Consider the following 21,322-nt stretch of genomic DNA (forward strand, 5'->3'; position numbering starts at 1 on the left):
TTCTATCACATTAAAAATTAATTATTAATTACAAAGCTAAGAGGTGTGGGGAAATATTATTTTTTTAATATGAAGTTGGTATTAGAAAAATATCTTATCATCGCAGTATGGTTTATTTTTTAAAAAATATAATTAAATAAAAAATAAAAACATTAATTTCTCACAGTCATTAGCATTGTAGATTAGTAATCCACAATGTTGTTTTTTTTATATTTTGACCCCATTTTTTCTTTGGTTATTGTTTTTTTTTAATTTAGTCCTTATATGATGTGTTTATGGGGATTTAGAGTTGATAATTTATTTTAATTTTTCTTTTATATGGTTATTGCAGTATCAAAAACATATATCAGCATTGTGGTATGATCTACTTTTAAAAAAATTTAGTTAAATAAAAAAATAATTTTAAAAAATTTAAGTTATTAAACTTTAAGAAGTCAATAATCTGGTTTTGTGAGTTTTGATACTTTTTTTTAATTGAACTTTATTGTGTGATCGTCTATTTTTTATCATATAGATAAAAGAAAATATTTTTAGAAAACAAAATATGTTATTAAATTATAAAAAGTATATGGGTCTTTTGACAGGTTTGGCAAGTTAAACTTTTCTTTTTAAAAAAATTCATTTTTTTATTTTATTCTTAGATATTGGACTGATTGAGAATTGAGTTTTATAATTTGTTTCGTTTTTTTTTATATTAGGTTGTCATACTCTTAAAAAAAAACTCTCAATATTGGTTTAATACTTAGTTTTGCAATTGTTTATTTTTGTCATCGTATAGTTAAATAAACAATAGTTTAAAAAAAACAAGTCAATAATCTCAATGAAGTTCATTACCCGATGCACGGGTGTAGCGGGTTTACCCATCAAACTTGATATATATATTTTTTTAGGTTTTGGTCCTTTAATTTTTCTAATAGTTTTTTTTTTAATTTAACTCTTTTTCAATATTGGATTGGTTAGGAAATGAAATTCATGGTTTATTTTTTTCAACTTTATATAGGGTTATTAAGATCTTAAATAAACATCTTTTTAAGGGTTAGTGTTTAATTTTACAAGTATCTAATTTTATCATAAAATTAAATAAAAATAATTTACAAAAAAAAAGTTATTAAAGTCATTGAAGTCCATGATCCAGGTCACAAGATGACCGAGGTCGATCCAATTAGGTATCGTCTCAATATTTTTTTAAAAAATATCGTTTTAAAGTTTTTTTTAAAGTTATATCATGTTTTTACTGATTATCCAAATTATATTTGAACCCATTAAATTAAATGATTCACTCTGGGTTAGCTCTCACACGGTTTAATTTGAAACTCGAACTAGACAAGAAACCGAGTTGGCAGATTTCAAGATCGTTTGAATTTATTGAAACTACTTAAAATATCTCTACACTCTTAATATTTTTTTAAAATCTTTAAAAAAAAATTAGTTTGATCTATAACAATGATTATACGAATTTGAAATGTGTATATCGAAAATCTAAAACATCAATCATGATATGGATACATGATTAATCTCAACCAGATGCGCACATGGGATAGCACTTGTTGGACAATGTACAAAGAGAACGTTCTGAGGAGAGAGTAGAACAATGTAAGAAGAGAATCAGGAGACTTACAAGTAGGCTAAATCCAGTAACATTGTTGATGGAGGTGGCTAGGGCAACACCAGAGAGGGCGAGCTGACCAAGGTGTCCTACGATTATTACAGACACAACTTGTAGTAGATACTGCAACACCGTAACAGCCACCATTGGTGCAGCTATGTAGCTCACCTCCTTGAGCTCCTCCACAAATCCACCCCATGTTATCAGCCATTTCCTCTCTTTCCCGATCTCTTCCACCTCTTCCATAACAGTATATACTAGCCAGTGACAAGTCAATATTCTTCTCCGAAATGGTGGTTTGAACTAATCAAGAGAAAACGCTTCTTGCGTTCTACGTAGAGTGGATTTATATGGTCTTTGATTCTATCTGGAGTAAACGATTTTGTTTGATTCTACATCGAAGTTATTTGGTGGTTTATACAATGATATATGTGTTAAAAAAAATATTAATTATTTTAGTGACTTGAGTGTCCTTTTAGCCTTGAAAAGGAGTAAATGTTTTTGTCCACAGCATGCACTGTTTGCATATCTAATTTTAAATGAATATATTGCCTATAATTCACCACGCAAGGCACCTTTTACTATGAGTCCGGCGTCCAAGTAGAGCCAAATCACTCAAGTATACTTTTTTTCTGGCCATTTACTGAACCAAAATATATACAAAATTAAGCACAATGTGGAAAAGGCCTCCGAAATTATATGCATTTGAAGCAGAATTATTACTATATCATTAATAATTAGTAGAATCATAGGCCAAGTCTCTTGAATATTCTACTTTATCCTTGTAGCTCCGCCGATTCAAATGTGGGACAAAATGCGAAAAAGCAAACCTCGTCCAGCAGAGGCATCACTTTATTGTATAGCATCTTATCATGTCAAAAAAACTGTATATAGCTCAATTAATTAAGTTCTGAGTTTATTTTTAAAAAATAGTTCGAGTACCACAAATCTTAGAATAACTAGAAACTTATCTGATTTTTAATTTCAAGGTCTTAAAAGATTAATCGAGATACCAATAAATTAAATCATTTATTGGAAATTATTAGAACCAATAAAGAAGGTATGGTTTTGATAAAGAATCCATCTACTGAAACCAAAAATAAAGAAGGTAGGGAAAGTTGATATTGGCAAGGTCCATCAAAAAAAGGTATGGTCAATACATCTACCCATTTGATACACAGCTCATATATGGAGGGCTGAGGGCTAGGGAAGGTTGATTTGTCAGGCCATCAGCACGCAGCCTGTCTGTTCTTCAAGTGATAATAAATAAACCAGCCTCCATGGTTGATGCAAAAAAGAAAATGAAAAACAAAATGCCATGTTCAATTCTACGCTTAACTAAATTTCAATTTTTACCATGTACTGAAGTCTGTTTCTTTGATTGCAATTCTGTAAACAAACGGGTACAATGAGAACCCAGCACTTAATTCGATCACCATCATTATATGACTGCCATATCAATCCTATACACATATATCAAACTACAGCCTTGTCCTTGCCAAACCCCTCCTCGAGCCAGGATACTACAAAAGAAGGTGTAACACTGTGTTTTATTACTAGTTTATGCTTCTTCAGCATGCATGCCTGCAGAAGAAGATCTAACAGGAGAAACAGACGGTACTCGAGTGATTTTACATTATTAAATGGGATCCTGCAAAACCAGTTCAGCCAAGAGATGTACAGATTAAAACAAATGAGACGTGTGAAGGCTACCTCAGTTTTTGTGCTGCATCCTACCACTTTCCGCACCAGCATAAGGGTCGATGGTGACATTTATTACAGCTGGCTTTCTTGCAGTGAAGGATTCGGAAAGGGCAGACTTGAGTTCATCAGGTGTCCCGACAAGATAACCCTTCCCCCCGAAAGCTTCAATTAAAACGTGATAAGCAGCACCAGGGACAAAAGAAGTGGGTGCTGGATCGTCTTTAAAAGGCCCTGTAATTTCTTCAGGGTTCCTCCGATCACCACCATAAACACCACCATTGTTAAAAACTATCACGACCACGGGCAGCTGGTAACGAACCAATGTCTACAAAAGATTTTACAATATAAATGTAACCTGTTATTTTTATTTTATATCATGAGGCAAGCAAAAACAAAGGTTGACTTTAAAAATTCAACAGGTGCATTGTCTTTTCTTTAATTATTATAATTATTTTTTTCTCATCTAATTCATAAAAGAGACCTTATACAAACCTTCTCAAGAAAGTGCAGAAAACAACAAAGGCATCTGCAGATTAGTTAAACCGATTGAGATTTTATCAAAATCTATATATGCTTTCATACCACCGCATTCATTTTCACCCATAACCCCTAAAATCTTTTAATTCTAAGACAAATGCTTCATGACTGCAGAAAACACAATGATCGAAAACTATGCATGACTAACTTGCTAAAAGGTACAGTTCAGTGATGAATAAAAAGGTTATTCGAAGACCAGCATACAGCTGGTTTTAGAGTGATATTTCCCATTCCTTGAAACTTTTTAAGAGCAAATGTACTTTGACCAATGTAATATAATAAGCTAAGCCACACATCACATAGTATACTACTTAATACTATAAATCTGCTATTTTCTTTAAATTCCCAAAGTATACTAGTCAAGTAAGTTCATACCCCATGCATCGCATAGACATCTTTTCCAATGAAACATAGACATGCATGTACATGAACTTCTGATTCCAAACAAACTTCAAACTACATAAAAGTTAACCCTTTGCAAGGAAATGCATAACATTTTATGACTGCATATCTAGTCTAATATAATAATAAGATTAGAAAATGGAAGACAAAGAAGTGGTACTCTCATTAGCTGACATTTGGATAGCCCAGATATTCAGCATTTGATAAAATGGTGCTTTTTGTTGGAAAGAATAGTAGACATTTAACTTTTAAGGCAACAATAATAAAGAGATTTCACAAGATAACAGCTTCCATTTTCTGATTTGATAAAAAAAAAATTATGAATGAAATTAAAAGGAATCAAACAGTATTGGTGCACAAAAATTTTCCTTTTCCAGTGGTTGATGCATGCACTATGTGTTTTTGGATATACAAAAATGTCATTTACAACCTAATGAATGACCCATTTATATTCACCATTAAAAGTGTCTTAAATAGAATTTATATCTTAAAGTTTTTGGATGGACTAAGTGACTTTTAATGAAATCTTTTTTGTGAGAGAATAGCTAAGCTCCTTTACTAATTAGTTAATCTGTTTACATATGTTTTTTAACCGATAATTTATGGTGAAATGCTTTACATTCGTCCAATATTTCATTAATCTTAATCTTCAAAAGAAAAGAAAAAAAAACACAGTTTTAGTAAATTTGACTTGACTTGGTCAATTCATTTATCACGTCAAAGAAAATCTTAATCTTAATCTTAATCTTCAAAAGTGCAAAGAAAATTTTGGTCTCCAATAGCTTGACTACGATACATTTAAAAGATGCAGACAAAATCATGTGGAGATAAATGGCTATGTGCGACACTAACAATGATTCCATGTATGCAATGGATGTTTTGGTTTGTGGCTTGATGTTACCAACGAGAAATAATTTTGAAGTGACTTCGGGGTAAAAACACAAAACAAAAGAAACAGAAAGGACTCATTCGATCTTTCACTCAATTGAAATGGTTCTACAACGGTCAGAAATACAAGTAACAGAATGCATGATAAGACAATTGTAAGTGCAAAGGCACTCCCAAATGCGCATTGCACAGTTTTTATCTAGTGTGTTTGTTTTTGCCTTAAAAGGTGCTTTTGAAAAAAAAAAATCAAATTAATTTTTTTATATAATTTTGAATCGTTCCAAAAACAAATTTTAAAAAAATATACTATTTTAATATATTTCTAAATAAAAAACACTTGAAAAACAACCATACCATAATCTCAAAAAATATTTTAATCTAACTATTCATCTGAATTTCTCTGAAAGAGTGAAAGGAGTTACAGAAAAACAATTACAAAAACTTTCTCGATCTTCTAACAAAGATAGTCCCCCTTTAAAATACACATAAAAATAAGTGCAGTAAACAGCTAGCTGCAGTATCCAAGAAACAGAGAGTGATAAAAGCACATCATATTCGAATGTTAGAACAATCAAATATCACAAAAAGTTCTCAACACGAAAAATGTAAACACGATTGTAGTAATGAGTAAAGGCTCATACCTCAACTTCCATCGCACTGAACCCAAATCCAGAGTCGCCCTCAACTGCAACCACAAGGCGATGAGGCTCAGCAACTGCAGCGGCAATGCAATAACCCAAACCAACACCCATAGTCCCCCAAGTTCCAGCATCCAACCTCGTCCTTGGCTCGGTCTGAACCAAAACAGCCCTGCCAACATCCATTGTATTCGCCCCCTCTGAAACCAATACCGGTGCAGGACTCCCCACTTCTAAGATCGCATTTCTAATAATCCTCATTGGCGTCAAAAAATTAAACGGCACAACATCCTTAGCCAGCTGTGCCTCCATTCTCGACACATTGTCCCTAGCCTTCTTTGAAATCGCCTCCAACCACGGATGATTCTTCCCCAAACAAAAAGGATCCTCCTTGATCTCCTTATTTACCAATTCCAACACCTTTTTTGCATCTCCAACTAAGCCCAAATGTGGCTTCCTCAACTCAATCTCCTCCTCGCTAACATCAACCAAAATAAACTTCACATCCTTAGACCACTTTGGCGGTTCCCCGAAATGCAACAACCAATTAAGCCTCGCGCCAACCACAAGCGCAACATCGCATTTCCCAATAGCAAGTGACCTCGCGGCACTAGCAGCAAGTTCATGTGTATCAGGCAACAACCCTTTTCCCATAGGGGTTGGCAAAAACGGAATCCCAGTACTTTCCACTAATCTCTTCAACTCATTCTCCGCACGGGCATAAGCAGCACCTTTTCCAAACACAATCAATGGCCTTTCAGCATTTCTAAGCAAATCCACCGCCCTTTCAACTTCCAAACTTGCAGTAGTAATCTTTTTCGCACCCTTTTCAATTTCTGAAACATCCGCAGCATATTTTATCAAACTATCCGCCTCGGATTCCGATATTGTCTGATGCAAAACATCAGTTGGAAGATCTAAGTAACACCCACCAGGCCGGCCCAAAACAGCAGAATCAAGCGCTTCGAAAAAACATTTAGGTATTTCTTTAATGTCTTTAGCTTTACCTAAATGTTTGGAAAACGGTTTTGCAGCTTCAATTTGGTTAAGTTCTTGAAAATCACCTCTACCAACATCGTTTTGATCGCAAGAACCCGAGATCAAGACCATAGGCCATGTATTAATCATGGCATTGGACAATCCAGCAAGCCCATGAACGCAACCCGGCCCAGAGACTGTTAGGAGAATCCCAGGCCGGCCGGTGAGGTAACCGTACGCAGAGGCAGCGTACCCAGCAGATTGCTCGTTGTGAAAGGCAATGAAACGGATTCCAGCGGCCACAGCACGATTGGCAAAGGAGGTTACTGGAATACCCACGACGCCAAACATATGGGTTATGCCGTAGGCGACGAGAGATTTGGCGGCGAGGGTGTTGCCGTCGATGAGGGTTTGTGAGGTGGTTTGGGAATTGGATTCTGCCATGAAAGAGGAGCAATGGAGTTTGGTTTGGTCGGGTGGGGTGGGGTGGGGTGAGGGAGGAGGAATTTGATTTGGATACGAGGCTTGTTGGGTTGCGGGTGAGGTGTTTATAGGTAGGAGATCATTTGCTGGGAATTTTTAGGTTTGTGCTGAGGATTTTGTCATATGGGGAAGGGTGTATTTTAAATTCACATTTCTTTTTCTTTGAACTTGATTTTAATCTTGATTGCTGCACTTACTGATTTGAAAACATGCTCTTGTGCGATCTTGAATAATCTACATGTTCAATTGACTAGTGATGTGGGATGAGCATGGATAATTCTTGCATGATTATTTTTATTTTATTTTTTTATAAGATTTTATTTTTTTTTATGTGTTACTTTTTTAATTGTTAGAGCTCTCTATGACTTCACTTTAGAAATCTTGGATTATTTATTAATATAAAAATTGTGGATTTAGTTTTTAAAAATAATATAAATAGAATTGTGTAGTTTATTTTTCTAAACATATTAAAAACAATTCTAGAGCTAAAAATTACCGATATTTAAATTGAGTTTTCTTTACTATTTAGGGTTTAAAAAATTCATTTTTTTATATAATTTAGAACTTGTAATTTAGAACTGTAATTTTAAAAATATTCTTTGCATCTTTGTATTTTTGAATTCTTATGTAATTAATTTCTCGGTGTGACAATATATATATATATATTCTCGAACTTCTAATTTTAATAGTTGTTAAAAAACGGTAAGATGCATCACTGTAGCTCCTCTCACGTTTTCTATTCACTAATAATAATACATATTTATCTGGTGTGCGTTCCTCAAGTATGGCCGGTGTATTACCATTGATTTTTTTTTTTCTTCCTTCGTTTCTTTCTCCTAGTAAATACACTATGGTTCTTATCATTATTGTTATTTCAGATCCAATCCTTTAACTTTTAATTTGATGTTTTTAGTTATTTTTTGTTTTATTAAAATTTTATTTGTTTTCAAATTAGCCCTTAAAGTTTAATTTGTATATATAAGATATTTTCAATCTGGTCCTTCTAGCTTTCAATTATATATTTAAATTAAGTTTATGATTTTTGTTTTTTCATGATAATAATTATTTTAATTTGGTCCATTTTCTTTTGAGTTTTTATTGTTTTTCTTGATTTTTTTGTTAAAGTTTTTATAATTTTTAATTACATCCTTCAAATCAAGTTCATAGTTTTTATTTTCTCAACAACAATAACAATAATAATAGTAATTGAAATAATTGTAATAGTCATGGTAATATTAATAATAATGATGATACTAATAAAAATAAAAATAATTGTAATGTTAGTTATAATAATTATTATTATTAATGATGATGATGATAATAAAAATAATACTATTATTGATGATAACAACAACAACAACAATTAAATTAGTAATTATAACAGCAATAATAACAACAACAATGATGATGATGATATTGATAACAACAACAGCAACAATAATAAAACTAGTGGTGATAATAATAATAGTTGTGGTGATGGTAATGGTAACAATATTGTTGTTATTATTACTATTACTGTTACTACTAATAATAATAATACGATAAAGAAAAAGAAGAAGAAGAAAAATAGTACTGATAGTAACAATTGTTGTAATAATATAGATAGTGACAATTGTAATAACAACCATAATAATAATAGTGATGATAATTGTGGTAATGGTTGTTAAAATAATAATAATAATAATAATAATAATAATAATAATAATAATAATAATAATAGCAAGAATATTATTATTATTATTAATAATGATAATGTTAGTAATAGTTGTGGTGGTAATAATAATAATAATAATAATAGTGGTGGTGGTGGTGGTTATAATGGTAATAATAATAGGGATAATATTACTTATTATTAATAATAGTAATGATAATAATTTTATTTGTTTTAGTTTTAGTTTTTATTTTTTAAAAATGTAGGCCACAGGTGCACGTTGAAAAAAAGGTTGCTTCACCTTGCAGCGTAGCCCGAAGAATCAAACTAATTTAGGCTAAAACAATGGGATTTGTGTCCCATGTTGTAACAAACAGGGCACTAAGTCAAGACTTGAATTGGTGATCAGTGTATAAAAACTAGCCTGAGATTTCCTCTTCTTTCTTTATTTAGCTTCTCACCTCTCTCTTGCTTTGGTATATAATTTTCCAGATTAGGCTCGCCAGTGTTCCCGGGTTGTGTTGGGGGTGGGATTCCAAGCCAACTTGTAATACAAAATAAAAAGATTATATTGTCATGGATGTGTTTTTCAATTTCATAACATTTTTTAATTGAGAAATAGAAAAACGATGCTTTTGTTTTATAAATTAAATTGAGAAATATATGAACCGTAAATTATTAAAAAAATTGTTAATACTAATTAGAAATTATAATAAAAGTTTATCTTCCTTTTAAGAAGCAAAAGATAGATGAAAAAAAAAATCTCCTTAGTTGTCCATTCATTTTATATGTTTTCTCTTATTTATCTTGGAGATTAATTTTAATCACTAAATACATATGATTTTGTTTTTATAAATGCATGCATGGTGCAAATACAACTTATCTTTCCAAAAATTTACAAGATTGGTGATAAATTATAATAATCTCATTGAGATATTATAAGATTATAGAAATAATCCAAAGGATGAATCATTATTTAAATAAAAAAATAATTTAAAACATGAAAGAGAAGATAGTAATTAAAAATTAAATTTAAAAAATAAAAGGAGGTCATGCATTACTGAGCCTAGCAGATGAGGCTCGAGTGCTTGATCTAAAATAAAAAAGCTCAAGCGAGCTTAGTTAAGTTTTTTTTTTATTAAAAGTGGATGACACATCATTAATCCAAGTTTTTTTTTTAATATTACAGATGTCATATAGTCTATTTTCACAAATAATATGTTATCGAAGATGACATGTTATTATCATAAACATTTTCCAATTACATTTGATGACTAGAAAATTAGGATTCGAGTTTTGTGATCTCAAAAACTAAAATTTTAACTTGTTCTCGTCTAAAAACATCCTAGAAATCTATAGAGCTATTAATTCGTTTAAAAATCATAAATCAAAGTAAAATTCTTAGGTCTCAATTAATTTTTTCAAGGTTTGAAAAGCAAAATCATCTTCATTAAACTCTCATTTCTAAGATGAATAAACTAATACTAAGATTGATATTTTTTTTATAGTTGGAATTTGATTTGTCAAATACTTTCTCTCTCCTCTTTAAACATTCATGAATTGAAACATGACTAAAATAAATTTTAGGATTTGAATGATAAAAACATAAAAGAAAAGAGATAAGATATTCAAAAAATTAAATTTTGAGGGAATATATTGGTGTTTTCTATGCACTTTGAATGCTGTAAATGAAAAAATAAGATATGTTTTTTTATGTTATTCTTGGTCTTCTTTTTTTAATAATAAACTAAAAATCTATTTTATAGAATTAATCTTTAATTTTTTGTTTAATGATGGAATATTTTATGAACATTGAATACGCAAAAAAGATATCATAACACATAAAATCATATTAATATAACTTGTAAGAATAAAATTAAAAAATATATAAAATTCAATAATTTAATTGCAAAAAGAAAAAATTTCGGGAACTTAGAAAACAAACTATTGTTAACAAGAAAAAAATATGAGAAATTATACATTGTATCAATAATCAACCCTGAGTTGTCTTAATTTATTTTGCATTTTGGAATGTAATTCTAATGATTTTTTTCATTTTACAAGTATGAAATCTTAGTGTTTTTATTTATTTATTATTAGTAGTATTTAAGAACAATAGATTTATCAACTATTTATTTATTTTCCTTTTGTGTTACATGAGCGAAGAGAGATTAGAATAATTGGCACGTGTTTGGCGGTAGGTTCTTGTGTTGATAGGAAAAGCATCGGAGGTGATGAAAAGACGGTATTAACCTAGACAAAGCGAAATTGATTTTGAATTCTGCGCTCTTTAATTGGCGGGATGATTATTAATTAATTATCTCAAAAAGGAAGGTCGCGGGTCGTTGCTGAACACGTGGTCTGGTGATGTTGGGTAGGTATACCAGTAAAGAATTTTTTTTTTTAAGTGTTAGTATTATTTAAAAATATATTAAAATAATATTTTTTATTTTTAATCTTACCCTATTAAAATAATATAAAAAAATTTAAAAAAAATTAATTTACTTTTGAGAGGGTGATAGAATTTATTTTAAAAGTATTTTTAATTAAAGATATATTAAAATAATATTTTTTATATTAATATATTAAAAAAATATTAAATTAAATTTTTTTAAAAAATATATTAAAAAAAAAAGTAGCCGGAGATCAGGATTGAACGACGCAAGAAAAGATTTGAATCAATACATCTACGAAACCTTATTTTATTGAAATAAATAAAGAAAGGAGGATGGACCCATTAGCCATGACAGTTGCATTTGCCCCTCCACTCTCTCCTTCTCGTCTTTGTTTTTATATTTTAAAAATATTTATTTTTTTAATTTATTTACTTCAAATTAATATATTTTTAATATTTTTAAATTATTTTGATATATTAATTTTAAAATAATTTTTTAAAAATAAAAAATATTATTTTAATATATTTTTAAATAAAAAATACTTTAAAAAACAACTATAATTAGATTTTAATACACTTTATTTACACTATCTGCAACTGCTATCTATATTTAAGAGATGATAGAGCTCCCATGCTTAAAGCAAATCCATTTTTATTTCTCTGTAAATTATTCTAATGCCTAAGTCGTGGACAATTGATTAATTTTTCTATAATTACATTTTTTTAATCATAATCCAGAATTTTATTTTAAATTAATTTTAAAAATTAACTTGATTAAATTTAATCGGTTTAATTTACTGAACCAAATTTAAATAAGAATTTACTAGATCAACTCTATTTTTTTTTAATTTTTTATCTAAATAATATTATTCTATAGTTAATTTATCAATAACGACTTGAATGTTGAATTAGCTCAAACCTCAAATTGTATCTAACAACTTGCTGTCTTTTTCTTACATATTAACTTTGTTGTCAACCTAATTTCTTGCACCAAACACAACAGAATCGTTGCATTTCTTTTCTTCTGGTTCAATAATCAAATAATTATCACTAATAATCTAATAATCTCGTGGCCTTTCTCGACTTGAAATTTTTTCAATTTTTTCCATTAAAGGGAAAAACAAGAAGAAGGAAAACTAGAAATACGAAACCCTTAAAAAAATTCTTTGAAGTAGAGAAAAAAGATTGGAAAGATTTAAGAAATGGGCCTTGACCAATACTGGGCCGGGTTTCTTACCAAACACGAACTCCCCTCTCTCTCTCTCTCTGAGCCTCTCTCACTCGCAGTTGTCACCTGCTAAACCCAAAACCCTGGTCTCTTTGCGAGCAAGCCGTCGCCTCTTATTCAATTTGACTTAACCATAATTGCTTGCTACTTCGGAAAAAACATGATAAAGAGGAGATTTTTTAAATCAGAGCATGGAGAGAAGGATGAAGCTTCCTCTGATTCATCATCATCTTCCTCGGATTCTGAAGCTGGCGCTACTGAACAATCAGAGGATGATGTGGTTGCTGACCCAGAAGAAAACAGTGAATCTGAGGATGATGGTGCAGTTGCTGAGCCAAAAGAGGAAAGCGAGTCGGAGGCTTCATCATCATCATCATCAGGTTTGTTGTTAATTCTGTGTTTTACTTAATTTGGATTAGTGGGTCTGAGTTAGATTGTTGATATTAGTGAAAAGTTTTGGTCTTTATAGAGAAGTGAATTTGGCAGCCATTCTGATAGTTTATTACTAGCAAATTGTGTTTTATTTTTCATGCCATCATGTATTTAAATTTTTATGATGTTTAGTTATTTGCTTGTTTTCTTGAAAAGCTTCTCTTTTAGCAAGTAAACTGGTTTTCCTTTTGATTAGTATGTTGCTGACTGACTGGTTTCTTATGGCTCATTGATATGTTGCAGGTTATGAGAGTGAGGATAGCTCAGCAAATGTGATTGATGGTTATTCATCAGGTAGGATTTATTTTTTTCATTTATGGTATTGAGATTTTTTTCAAGTAGGAAGGCTATATGCATATTGGAGGATAACTGTCCTCTATGATTCTTTTTGAGGGATCAAATGACTCATGTTTGTTACAATTGGAACTGTCATAGTATTGGTAGCATAGGTTAATTATCCTTGGCATTCTGAATGATTGTTTCGAGTATGCTTTTTCCACTATACTATGACCCTATGTGCAACTTTTGTCTGTTATTTTGAGCCCTTGTTCAGGTCTAAGATGTTTAGTAGTTGTGGATGGTTACTAACCAATTCATCCTGTTTGATTTGTTACGTTAATGGACAACTTAACACTTGCATTCAAAACTGGATTATTATTTTGAGATGTCTGAAGATGATGAAACTGCAGATGACAGAGAAACCTGTACTGGCATTGAAATACTCAAGAAGCAATCTAATGCCACAGCTGATGAGGAATCATTACCAGATGATATTCCAGATTGTATATTAAAGTGCAAATCAGTTTATAAGTGCAGGATCTGCCCTCGAATTATCTGTTTGACTGAGGAGACTATGAGGGCCCATCTTAGCTCTAAGGTAAGGCATTGCGTGTTTCTATTTCGTTCTGAAAATGAATTTTGTGCTAACAATTCTATACCCCACCATTTGGAATCTAATGTGCAAGGAAACAGTACCAGTTGATAAGGTGACTTGTACATGATATAGTTATTCGATCAAATAGATTGTTTTGCTCTTTTCTTTTTGTTCTTTCCAATGTCATTGTAGATGTAATTCACTCTTTTCTCTCCTCCTACCCTTTTTTTTTTTTTTTGTATTCTCTGTTAGATGAATTATGCAGGCCAGCATAATCATATCCTTTTCATTTATTTTTCTTGTATTATCATTTCAATCTTTTTTCTATTTTTATGAAAAACAGGGTATGGAGCATCCATGTTCAATAGCAGTCATTAATATAAAACATTATTCGCTATCACTTTTCCATGTGGAACATTGAGTATTGTTGGCTGCATCAATGAACTATTTTGTGTGGTTATAAGATGAGAATTTGTTAGTATCTTACCATGACATGGATGACACGAACATAACTCTCCGTAACTGCATTTACTTTCAAATTGATTGGCATGGAATTGAGAGCTTTGAAAGCTGGTACTTAGCTTTAGCCTTACATTAATTAATGAAGTTTTGTTTTTGGTTGTAGAGACATGCTCGATCTGAGAAATTGATGAAGGAAAATAGGCTGAAGGTAATGCTTAACAGTGATGGGGAAATTGAGAACTTGGACGAGGAGACACATGCAGAGAGACATGCTCGAACTGTAGCTCTTGCACAGGTTGCTTCTTCTTGAAACTAAATGAGCAAATTGGCTTATTGAACATCAGATATCCCTGTGGCTAATCTAGTTTTGACTTATCTTATAGGCTAAATCGACAAAGAAAAATAAAGGGCGGCAGCGGCAAAGGAAGAGAATAAAAAAGAGGGTATAAATCGTCTGTTTGTTTACTTCCGTGTGTATGTTTAGTTAAAGAGATTAAAAAAGAGGGTATAAATTATCTGTTTGTTTACTTTCATTTGTATGTTTGAGTTAAATTATTGTGTGAGGTTGTTTGACTCCTTTATTTTATCTGCAGAAAGAGGGGAACGCTGCAAGCATGGAGAAAACAACATCAAAAACAAAAAGTCCTCCCAAGAAAAGGCGTAAAAATGAGAAGTGAAGAAAGCTTCATTTGTGTTTGCTGCTTTATTTGCAGAGTTACTAACATGCGGCGTACATGTACTGTATTCTCTTAAATCTTGGCATGATAAATTCCAGCTGACAATTATTTGTTTCTTCGTCCCCTTCAACTTTATGTTTGTAAGATCTGGCATTGCACCGGGCTTTCTTTTGTTTGGATAGCACTGAAATTTCGCTTAACACTCTGCTTTTCTGGGACATTAACCGGGTACTATGTATAATAGTGTATTTGCTCTGATGTCTTTCTTTCAACTTTTCTCCAAGAATCAAGGCCAAGCTGAAAAGCCTTGTCAAAGTTATTTTGAAATCGGTTGCTACCCTGTTGAATCGTGTCTTTGAGCTTTGTATCACTGATTGAAAGGATCATTCAAAGTTTTATTTATAGAATCACGCAAATTATATTTGCAGAGAACACAGATTATCTGCTCCTTTCCTTCCCTTGCACTGTTTTTTTTTGTAATGATTAAAAAAAATGAGAGGGGAAAGGATTCGGGAATAAAAGGTAATGATTCTTTCTGTGCTTGTTCCATTCCTTTTCATCTCTGTTTTTCAGAAATTCTTATTTTTTCTTTTTTCTTTTTCAACGGGAAATCAAGGGATAAATCTAAGAACAAATGAATACAGTGGAACTTCTTTGAGAGAGATTGATTTATTTGATAGCTTTCTCCCGTTTGGTTTGATAATGATGCCCTTCTCCATTATCATCCAACGCTCATGTTTGAACAATTCTCTGTACCTTGAGAGAGATGTCAATAAAAATCAACTATGATCGAAATAATTTCAAAAAATATTATCAATGCTCTTTTAGTATTTCACTATCGGTGTATAGCCGAGCTACGCCGCAAATTTTTTATTATTATTAAAATTCATGTTTAGATAACGTACATACGTTATATATATATAAAAAAAATTATAACTTGAGTTTGGAGATGAGAATAATTTTATAAAAAAATATATAAAAAATTACAAAGCTGAAAACAAGATAAGTGAATATAATAATATAATAAATAATAACAACTCGTGTTTAATTTTCAAACCTGTGACTCAAGACATTAGACTAAAAATATCATATCTAAAAAAAATTATGAAGCTTAACTTCCAACCTATTAAATATTGAAAGATTAACTTGGAAAAAGAATATCAATTATACACAAGGACCTAAAACAAAAAATTACAATTAAAAAAATGAAGATCAAAATAAAAATACAAAATAAATTTTATTTTTGATTGAAGAGTAAAATTGAAAAGAAAAAATCAATTGAACAAAAGACAAAAATAAAATAAAAAAATAAGAACCAAATTAAAAAAACAAATATGTGGTAAATTAGAATTGAATGATGAAATTAAAAATAAATAAAACTTCTATGAAGGGTCAAGAACAAAAATTAGAAATTAAAAAAAATAAGGATTAGAGTTGAAATGTAATCAACAAAGAGGTCAAGCTGTAATTTTCAAGGGAAGCAAGAGAAAAGGAAAAAAAAAGAGGGCATATCAGTGACAAACCAAACCACCATCATCGACATGTGCCACACTACAAAGAAGAAGACATAACAACACTTTTAATAACACAACGAAAGGATATTTTTGGATGCGAAGAGGTGTTGCATGTGCTGTCTAAAAAGCGTGGGCGCTCTCACACTTCAAAAAGCGCACCACTCATGCCTCAACCTTTTTTTTTAAATTTTATATTTGGTCAAATATTAAATTGCTCTAAGCTGACATGATAATTTTTTTGCTTTTGAAAGCATTTTAGTTTTCATCGTGTTTTTTTTTGTTTTTTTTATTTGATCAAATATTAAATTCTCCAACTAAATTGATAATAACGAAAAAATCATTGTGTAAATACAATGTTTTTTTTTTTCTTTCAAGGATATTTTAATCATTTTACTATGTATTTTTTAAAAAAACTATTTATCACATTACCTAGAAGAGGACATGACGACACTTTTAACAACACAACGAAATGACATTTTTGAATGTGAGGAGGTACTGCATGTGCTGTCTAAAAGGCACGAGCGCCTCCCGCACTTTAAAGAGTGCACAACTCATGCCCTAACTTTTTTGTTTTTTAATTTTTATATTTGATTAAATATTAAATTACTCTAAGCTGACATAATGTTTTTGCTTTTAAAAATATTTTAATTGTTTCACTATGTTTTTTTTAAAAAAATTATATTTGATCAAATATTAAACTTTCCATCAACTAAATTGATAATAATAAAAAAATAATTATGTAAATACAATGTTTTCTTCTTTCAAGGATATTTTAATTGTTTTGCTATGCATTTTAAAAAAACTTATTTATCTCCAATCATTTTGACAATAACTAATACATCTAGTAAAAAAACCTAAATACCTTCAATAGTCAATATTAAATGTTTTGGATGAAGAGGTAGAAGGTGATTTCACTCATAAGCTACGTTGAAGATCCTTCATGAATTAGCTTTTGTAGTCATTTCTTTTTTTAAGAAAGTTCGATTCTAGTATAATTGGTACTTGTTTTCATTAGCAATACATCAAAACTGTACAGGTTAGGCAAGTGAACAATCTCAAATTTGCTCGAACGTTAAAGAACAAAATTTGAATCCTTTTCAGACAAATGAAGTTCGATTTAGATTTTGACAGAACCAAACTTCACAGCAAGTTATTTTTTACATAGATTCTAGGAGCGACACCCGCTTGTATCTACCTCTGGAGAAAAGTGAAAAAGCAGTGCTTAGGGATACAAATCAACCCCCGACTATCATCCAAATTGAAGCATCGTTGTTGCGGATCGCAGGGATCATTTTGCTGTTTCATAATATGCATATGCATAAATACCTCGCAACACTACAGAAGAGGAAAACACGAACACTGCTCTAAGAAAAAAAAAACAAAACATGTCAGAGAAAAGAAACACACTTTGTATATTAGATGTTGAAATCACAAGATCCGAATTGATATAATAAAATGTTGATGAACCTAAGATGCATCTATTCATACTATCAGCTTATCACAAACTAAATCCATCCGATTAGAATACAAAATCAGTCACCTCGGCACTACAACTGTATCGATGACAAAAAAAAAAAAAAAACAGCCAGTAAAGCCCAGTAAATCAACCATCACTCCTTGCTTTCCAGCTAAAACAGTTGTTCACATTCCGCACATCAAAATATATGGCAAAAGGCATCACCTAAAATCCTGATGATATGAACCTGAATGAGAAACTTGGGAGGCCAGGAGTTGATGCTGATTGTAATTTAAGGCCCTTCTTTATCTGAAGAATGATGAGGAGAAGCAGGCAGTCGTTCTTCATTTCCATCAGTTTCAGCAGGTTGATCGTTCGCAAGAGGTTCCTCCGCACCCTCAGTATTTTCAGGATAAAAATTGATGGGGAACTTTGTAACCCTGGGTTTATCAGATAGGATGTTTCTTTGGACCTTATCAATCAACACTTTAGGTGGAGGTTCCTCTCTAAGCTGCTCATCTTCATAATCATTGTTCACATAGTAGCCAACTCGAACAAATTCCTGACCTAAATAAGAGCACGTCAACAAAAGTACTGTGACACCAATGATATCTTCATCACGAATCTTTGATGGGTCAGGTGGGTCTGCCTGCAAAGCATACATACAGCATGCATGAATCAGAATTTATTCAAATCAGAAACAAAATAGGAGTCTAATTTAAAGAATCTAAACAAATGTTCAAAGAGAATTGCCTGTAAGACAAAACGATAATTTCCAACATTGACAGGCCCAACAAGCACACTCTCCAACAGTTGGTCATATGTTTCATCCTCAGCAGACCCCACATAGATTAGTTTCCATTCCAAATCTGCATCACAACAACAAAATGGAACATTCTTCTATAAGATGAACAAACATCGTTGAAAATCCAGAAGACAGAGTTGGGCTGAAAAGGAACAAGATCAATTTAAGTTCCTACACCATGTAGGATATTTACATTAAAAGATACATAAAAACACAATATACCAACAAAATTACTTGCAGTCCTGGCAATCAAAGAACACAGAAAATGCTTGTCTTAAAATGCAAGGAATTCCAAACCGTAATAAAAAAGTATGTGATCCAGATCTGGTAAATAAAAGTATGCCAATCCACAAATTTCGTCAGTTTGGGATTTCTTTATCTTTTTTTTTCTCATGAAGTCCATTGGTGCACTACATGTTTGCCCTTGGAGACATCCTTGCACACCATACAATCTACAGAAAACTAATTGGAGCCTTGGAGGTTATCTGACTCAAAACAACAATTGCAAAGGCAGGTGTACGCTACAAAAGTACCACTATAAGTAAAGCACTGAGCAATTAATTGAAGGAAGTTGAGGGATCATTCTCTCTAGCATCACTGATGCACAGGATATTTCAGAAAGAGTCTGAAGTTAATATTACTCACAATGACAAACATAGGCACTAATTTCATGCAATCATGACGCAATATCCTGAAAAATCATGACAGGTTAAATAAAAACCAGAGGCCTGGTTCGTTATCATTCAAAGAATCAAAGAGATGCCAAAATGTTCTAAGATTTGGTTACTGATCAGGTCCCTACCAACGACAAGAACTAACATATCTAATGGGTAAGATTACAACAAGAGCATCAGGTTTACACCTGAAATTCCACCAACTTAGAAGACGAGAGCAGTAAGTAATTCCCATGAGCAACTATAAATTGCAGGTCAGATGCACAACAATAATAGGCCCTATCACTAAAACCAAACCATCTTTGATTTCAATTAAAAAAAAAACACATTTAACCACGCATGCACATCACTAAAATTATTTAAAGAACAAACTTCTGACACCAGAACCTAAATCCCTAAAAACAGCTTAAAAAAAAAAGAGCAACTCAAAGGGCTAGAAAAACCACCTTTTTAAGGATTTAAATCAAAAACCATATCACATTTTTGGTTCAGAATCCATAGAAACAATTTTGTTTCTCAACAACTCAAACTTTAATTAATAAAATTAATAAAAAGAAAAAAGAAAGGGCACTACAGATTCAAACACAGTGAGAAAGGTACCGTCTTTAAGAGGAGTCAAACACTCATAAGAGATCTCGAACTGAAACGGGGACAAAAAGGGCGCCGGATTATCTAGCACGGTAACGTTAGTAAGATTCACTGCACTCATTATCCACCGTCTTTCTATCAAATCAAATCAAAACAAAACACAAAAACCCTAAGGCTCTAAAACCTTCATCTAAAACCCAAAACAGAAGAAAACCTAATCACAAAATCGAGAGTGATTACAGGGTTACTTGGAATTGAATTTTGTTTTAGGGTTTTTGTTATTAATGTTTGGGAATGGCGGGAGAATTGAAATGAGGGAGCGGGAATTGATTTGGGAGGGAGCCTCAGGATATTACTAGGGCCGAGTTGGAAATGCTCGAGTTATCAAGGTTTTACATTTTAGTCCTATCGAGTTCGGTGATTTGCGCTATGCAGGTTAAATTTTTTTAACTTAAGAATAAAATTTAAATTTTAAAAATAAATTTAATAAACAATAACAAATAAAAAGACTTAAAATAACCCAATTAAATAAAAAAACAAAGAATATAAAAAGTTAAAAAATAAATAGAACTCAACCTCCATTTAAATAAATATTAAAGGTTGAAATTAAAAACACATTGGCTTAAAATAAATGATAAATAAAACAAAGCAATTCTTAGTCAAACCTTTAGGTTAATTTTAAAAATTTACAATCCGTAAAATTCTAGAAACGGATGATTTTAATTTTTTGATTTGTATATTTTTGTCATTTTCTATTTTGTTAAAGTTTTATATGATTTTAATTTAACCCTTGGTTTCTAATTTGTATAATGATTTTTCATTTGGTCCTCCTGCTTTTAATTTTGTATTTTTGCCTCTTTGTCTTTTTGATAAAGTTTTTATGGCTTTCAATTTTTATCCTTCAAATCAAGTTTATGAATTTGATTTTTTCAATGATAATAATAGTGATTTTAGTTTGATCCCTCTTCTTTTGATTTCTTACAATAATAATAATTGTGATAATAAAATAACAATAATAGTGGTAATGAAAATAAAAATCATATTATTATTGTTATTTTATTATCACAATTATTATTATTGTAAGAAATCAAAAGAAGAGGGATCAAACTAAAATCATTATTATTATCATTGAAAAAATCAAATTCATAAACTTGATTTGAAGGATAAAAATTGAAAGCCATAAAAACTTTAATAGTAAATCATAATACTATCCTCATGCAAACCAACAATTAACAAAAAAACCAGAGCAAAAAAACTCTAATACCCCTTATCCCAATGCATTAATTTTTTCGGATACAAGGGTACATTGTAATTCAAATGTATATAAAAA

General features: G+C 31.1%; 3 protein-coding genes across 8 annotated transcripts; 1 reads left to right on the forward strand and 2 right to left on the reverse strand.

Moving 5' to 3' along the window:
* Positions 1–2,932: 2,932 nt before the first annotated feature.
* On the reverse strand, positions 2,933–7,458 carry LOC133699221 (2-hydroxyacyl-CoA lyase). The gene is made up of 2 exons (XM_062122383.1): positions 5,779–7,458; positions 2,933–3,635 (listed from the first exon to the last, which is right to left on the reverse strand). The coding sequence occupies exons 1-2, from the start codon at positions 7,195–7,197 to the stop codon at positions 3,321–3,323; spliced, it is 1,734 nt and encodes a 577-aa protein (XP_061978367.1). The 5' UTR covers positions 7,198–7,458; the 3' UTR covers positions 2,933–3,320.
* Positions 7,459–12,548: 5,090 nt separating this feature from the next.
* On the forward strand, positions 12,549–15,213 carry LOC133698825 (lisH domain-containing protein C1711.05-like). Of its 2 annotated transcripts, none has more exons than XM_062121907.1 (6): positions 12,549–12,890; positions 13,186–13,236; positions 13,617–13,819; positions 14,442–14,573; positions 14,662–14,721; positions 14,872–15,213. In XM_062121907.1, exons 1-6 carry the CDS (start codon positions 12,671–12,673, stop codon positions 14,953–14,955), a joined length of 750 nt encoding a protein of 249 aa, XP_061977891.1. In that variant the 5' UTR covers positions 12,549–12,670; the 3' UTR covers positions 14,956–15,213. The 2 variants fall into 2 exon arrangements, with proteins under 2 accessions (XP_061977891.1, XP_061977892.1); XM_062121908.1 differs by having other exon boundaries at positions 12,551–12,890; positions 13,632–13,819.
* Positions 15,214–17,515: 2,302 nt separating this feature from the next.
* On the reverse strand, positions 17,516–20,381 carry LOC133698798 (histone chaperone ASF1B-like). 5 transcript variants are annotated; one of them, XR_009843196.1, is made up of 4 exons: positions 20,005–20,380; positions 18,679–18,794; positions 18,151–18,574; positions 17,516–17,828 (listed from the first exon to the last, which is right to left on the reverse strand). XR_009843196.1 is itself a non-coding variant. In XM_062121870.1 (4 exons), exons 1-3 carry the CDS (start codon positions 20,111–20,113, stop codon positions 18,218–18,220), a joined length of 582 nt encoding a protein of 193 aa, XP_061977854.1. In that variant the 5' UTR covers positions 20,114–20,381; the 3' UTR covers positions 17,516–17,833; positions 18,173–18,217. The 5 variants fall into 5 exon arrangements, 3 of the variants coding, with proteins under 3 accessions (XP_061977854.1, XP_061977853.1, XP_061977852.1); XR_009843197.1 differs by having other exon boundaries at positions 17,516–17,833; XM_062121870.1 differs by having other exon boundaries at positions 17,516–17,833; positions 18,173–18,574; positions 20,005–20,381.
* Between the last annotated feature and the right edge of the window lie 941 nt (positions 20,382–21,322).

This window comes from Populus nigra, chromosome 7 (assembly GCF_951802175.1).
Source record: "Populus nigra chromosome 7, ddPopNigr1.1, whole genome shotgun sequence".
NCBI lineage: Eukaryota > Viridiplantae > Streptophyta > Magnoliopsida > Malpighiales > Salicaceae > Populus > Populus nigra.

Bases quoted from the DNA above. Each gene is read 5' to 3' on its own strand.
- LOC133698798 (XM_062121870.1), bottom strand. From the start codon at position 20,113: ATGAGTGCAGTGAATCTTACTAACGTTACCGTGCTAGATAATCCGGCG. The intron at 18,795-20,004 runs GTACCTTTCTCA...GTTGTGATGCAG, and splicing joins TTTGACTCCTCTTAAAGACG to ATTTGGAATGGAAACTAATC. The intron at 18,575-18,678 runs GCAATTCTCTTT...TATGCTTTGCAG, and splicing joins ATTATCGTTTTGTCTTACAG to GCAGACCCACCTGACCCATC.
- LOC133698825 (XM_062121907.1), top strand. From the start codon at position 12,671: ATGATAAAGAGGAGATTTTTTAAATCAGAGCATGGAGAGAAGGATGAA. The intron at 12,891-13,185 runs GTTTGTTGTTAA...GATATGTTGCAG, and splicing joins TTCATCATCATCATCATCAG to GTTATGAGAGTGAGGATAGC. The intron at 14,722-14,871 runs GTATAAATCGTC...TTTTATCTGCAG, and splicing joins GGAAGAGAATAAAAAAGAGG to AAAGAGGGGAACGCTGCAAG.
- LOC133699221 (XM_062122383.1), bottom strand. From the start codon at position 7,197: ATGGCAGAATCCAATTCCCAAACCACCTCACAAACCCTCATCGACGGC. The intron at 3,636-5,778 runs GTATGAGCCTTT...AATCTTTTGTAG, and splicing joins TCAGTGCGATGGAAGTTGAG to ACATTGGTTCGTTACCAGCT.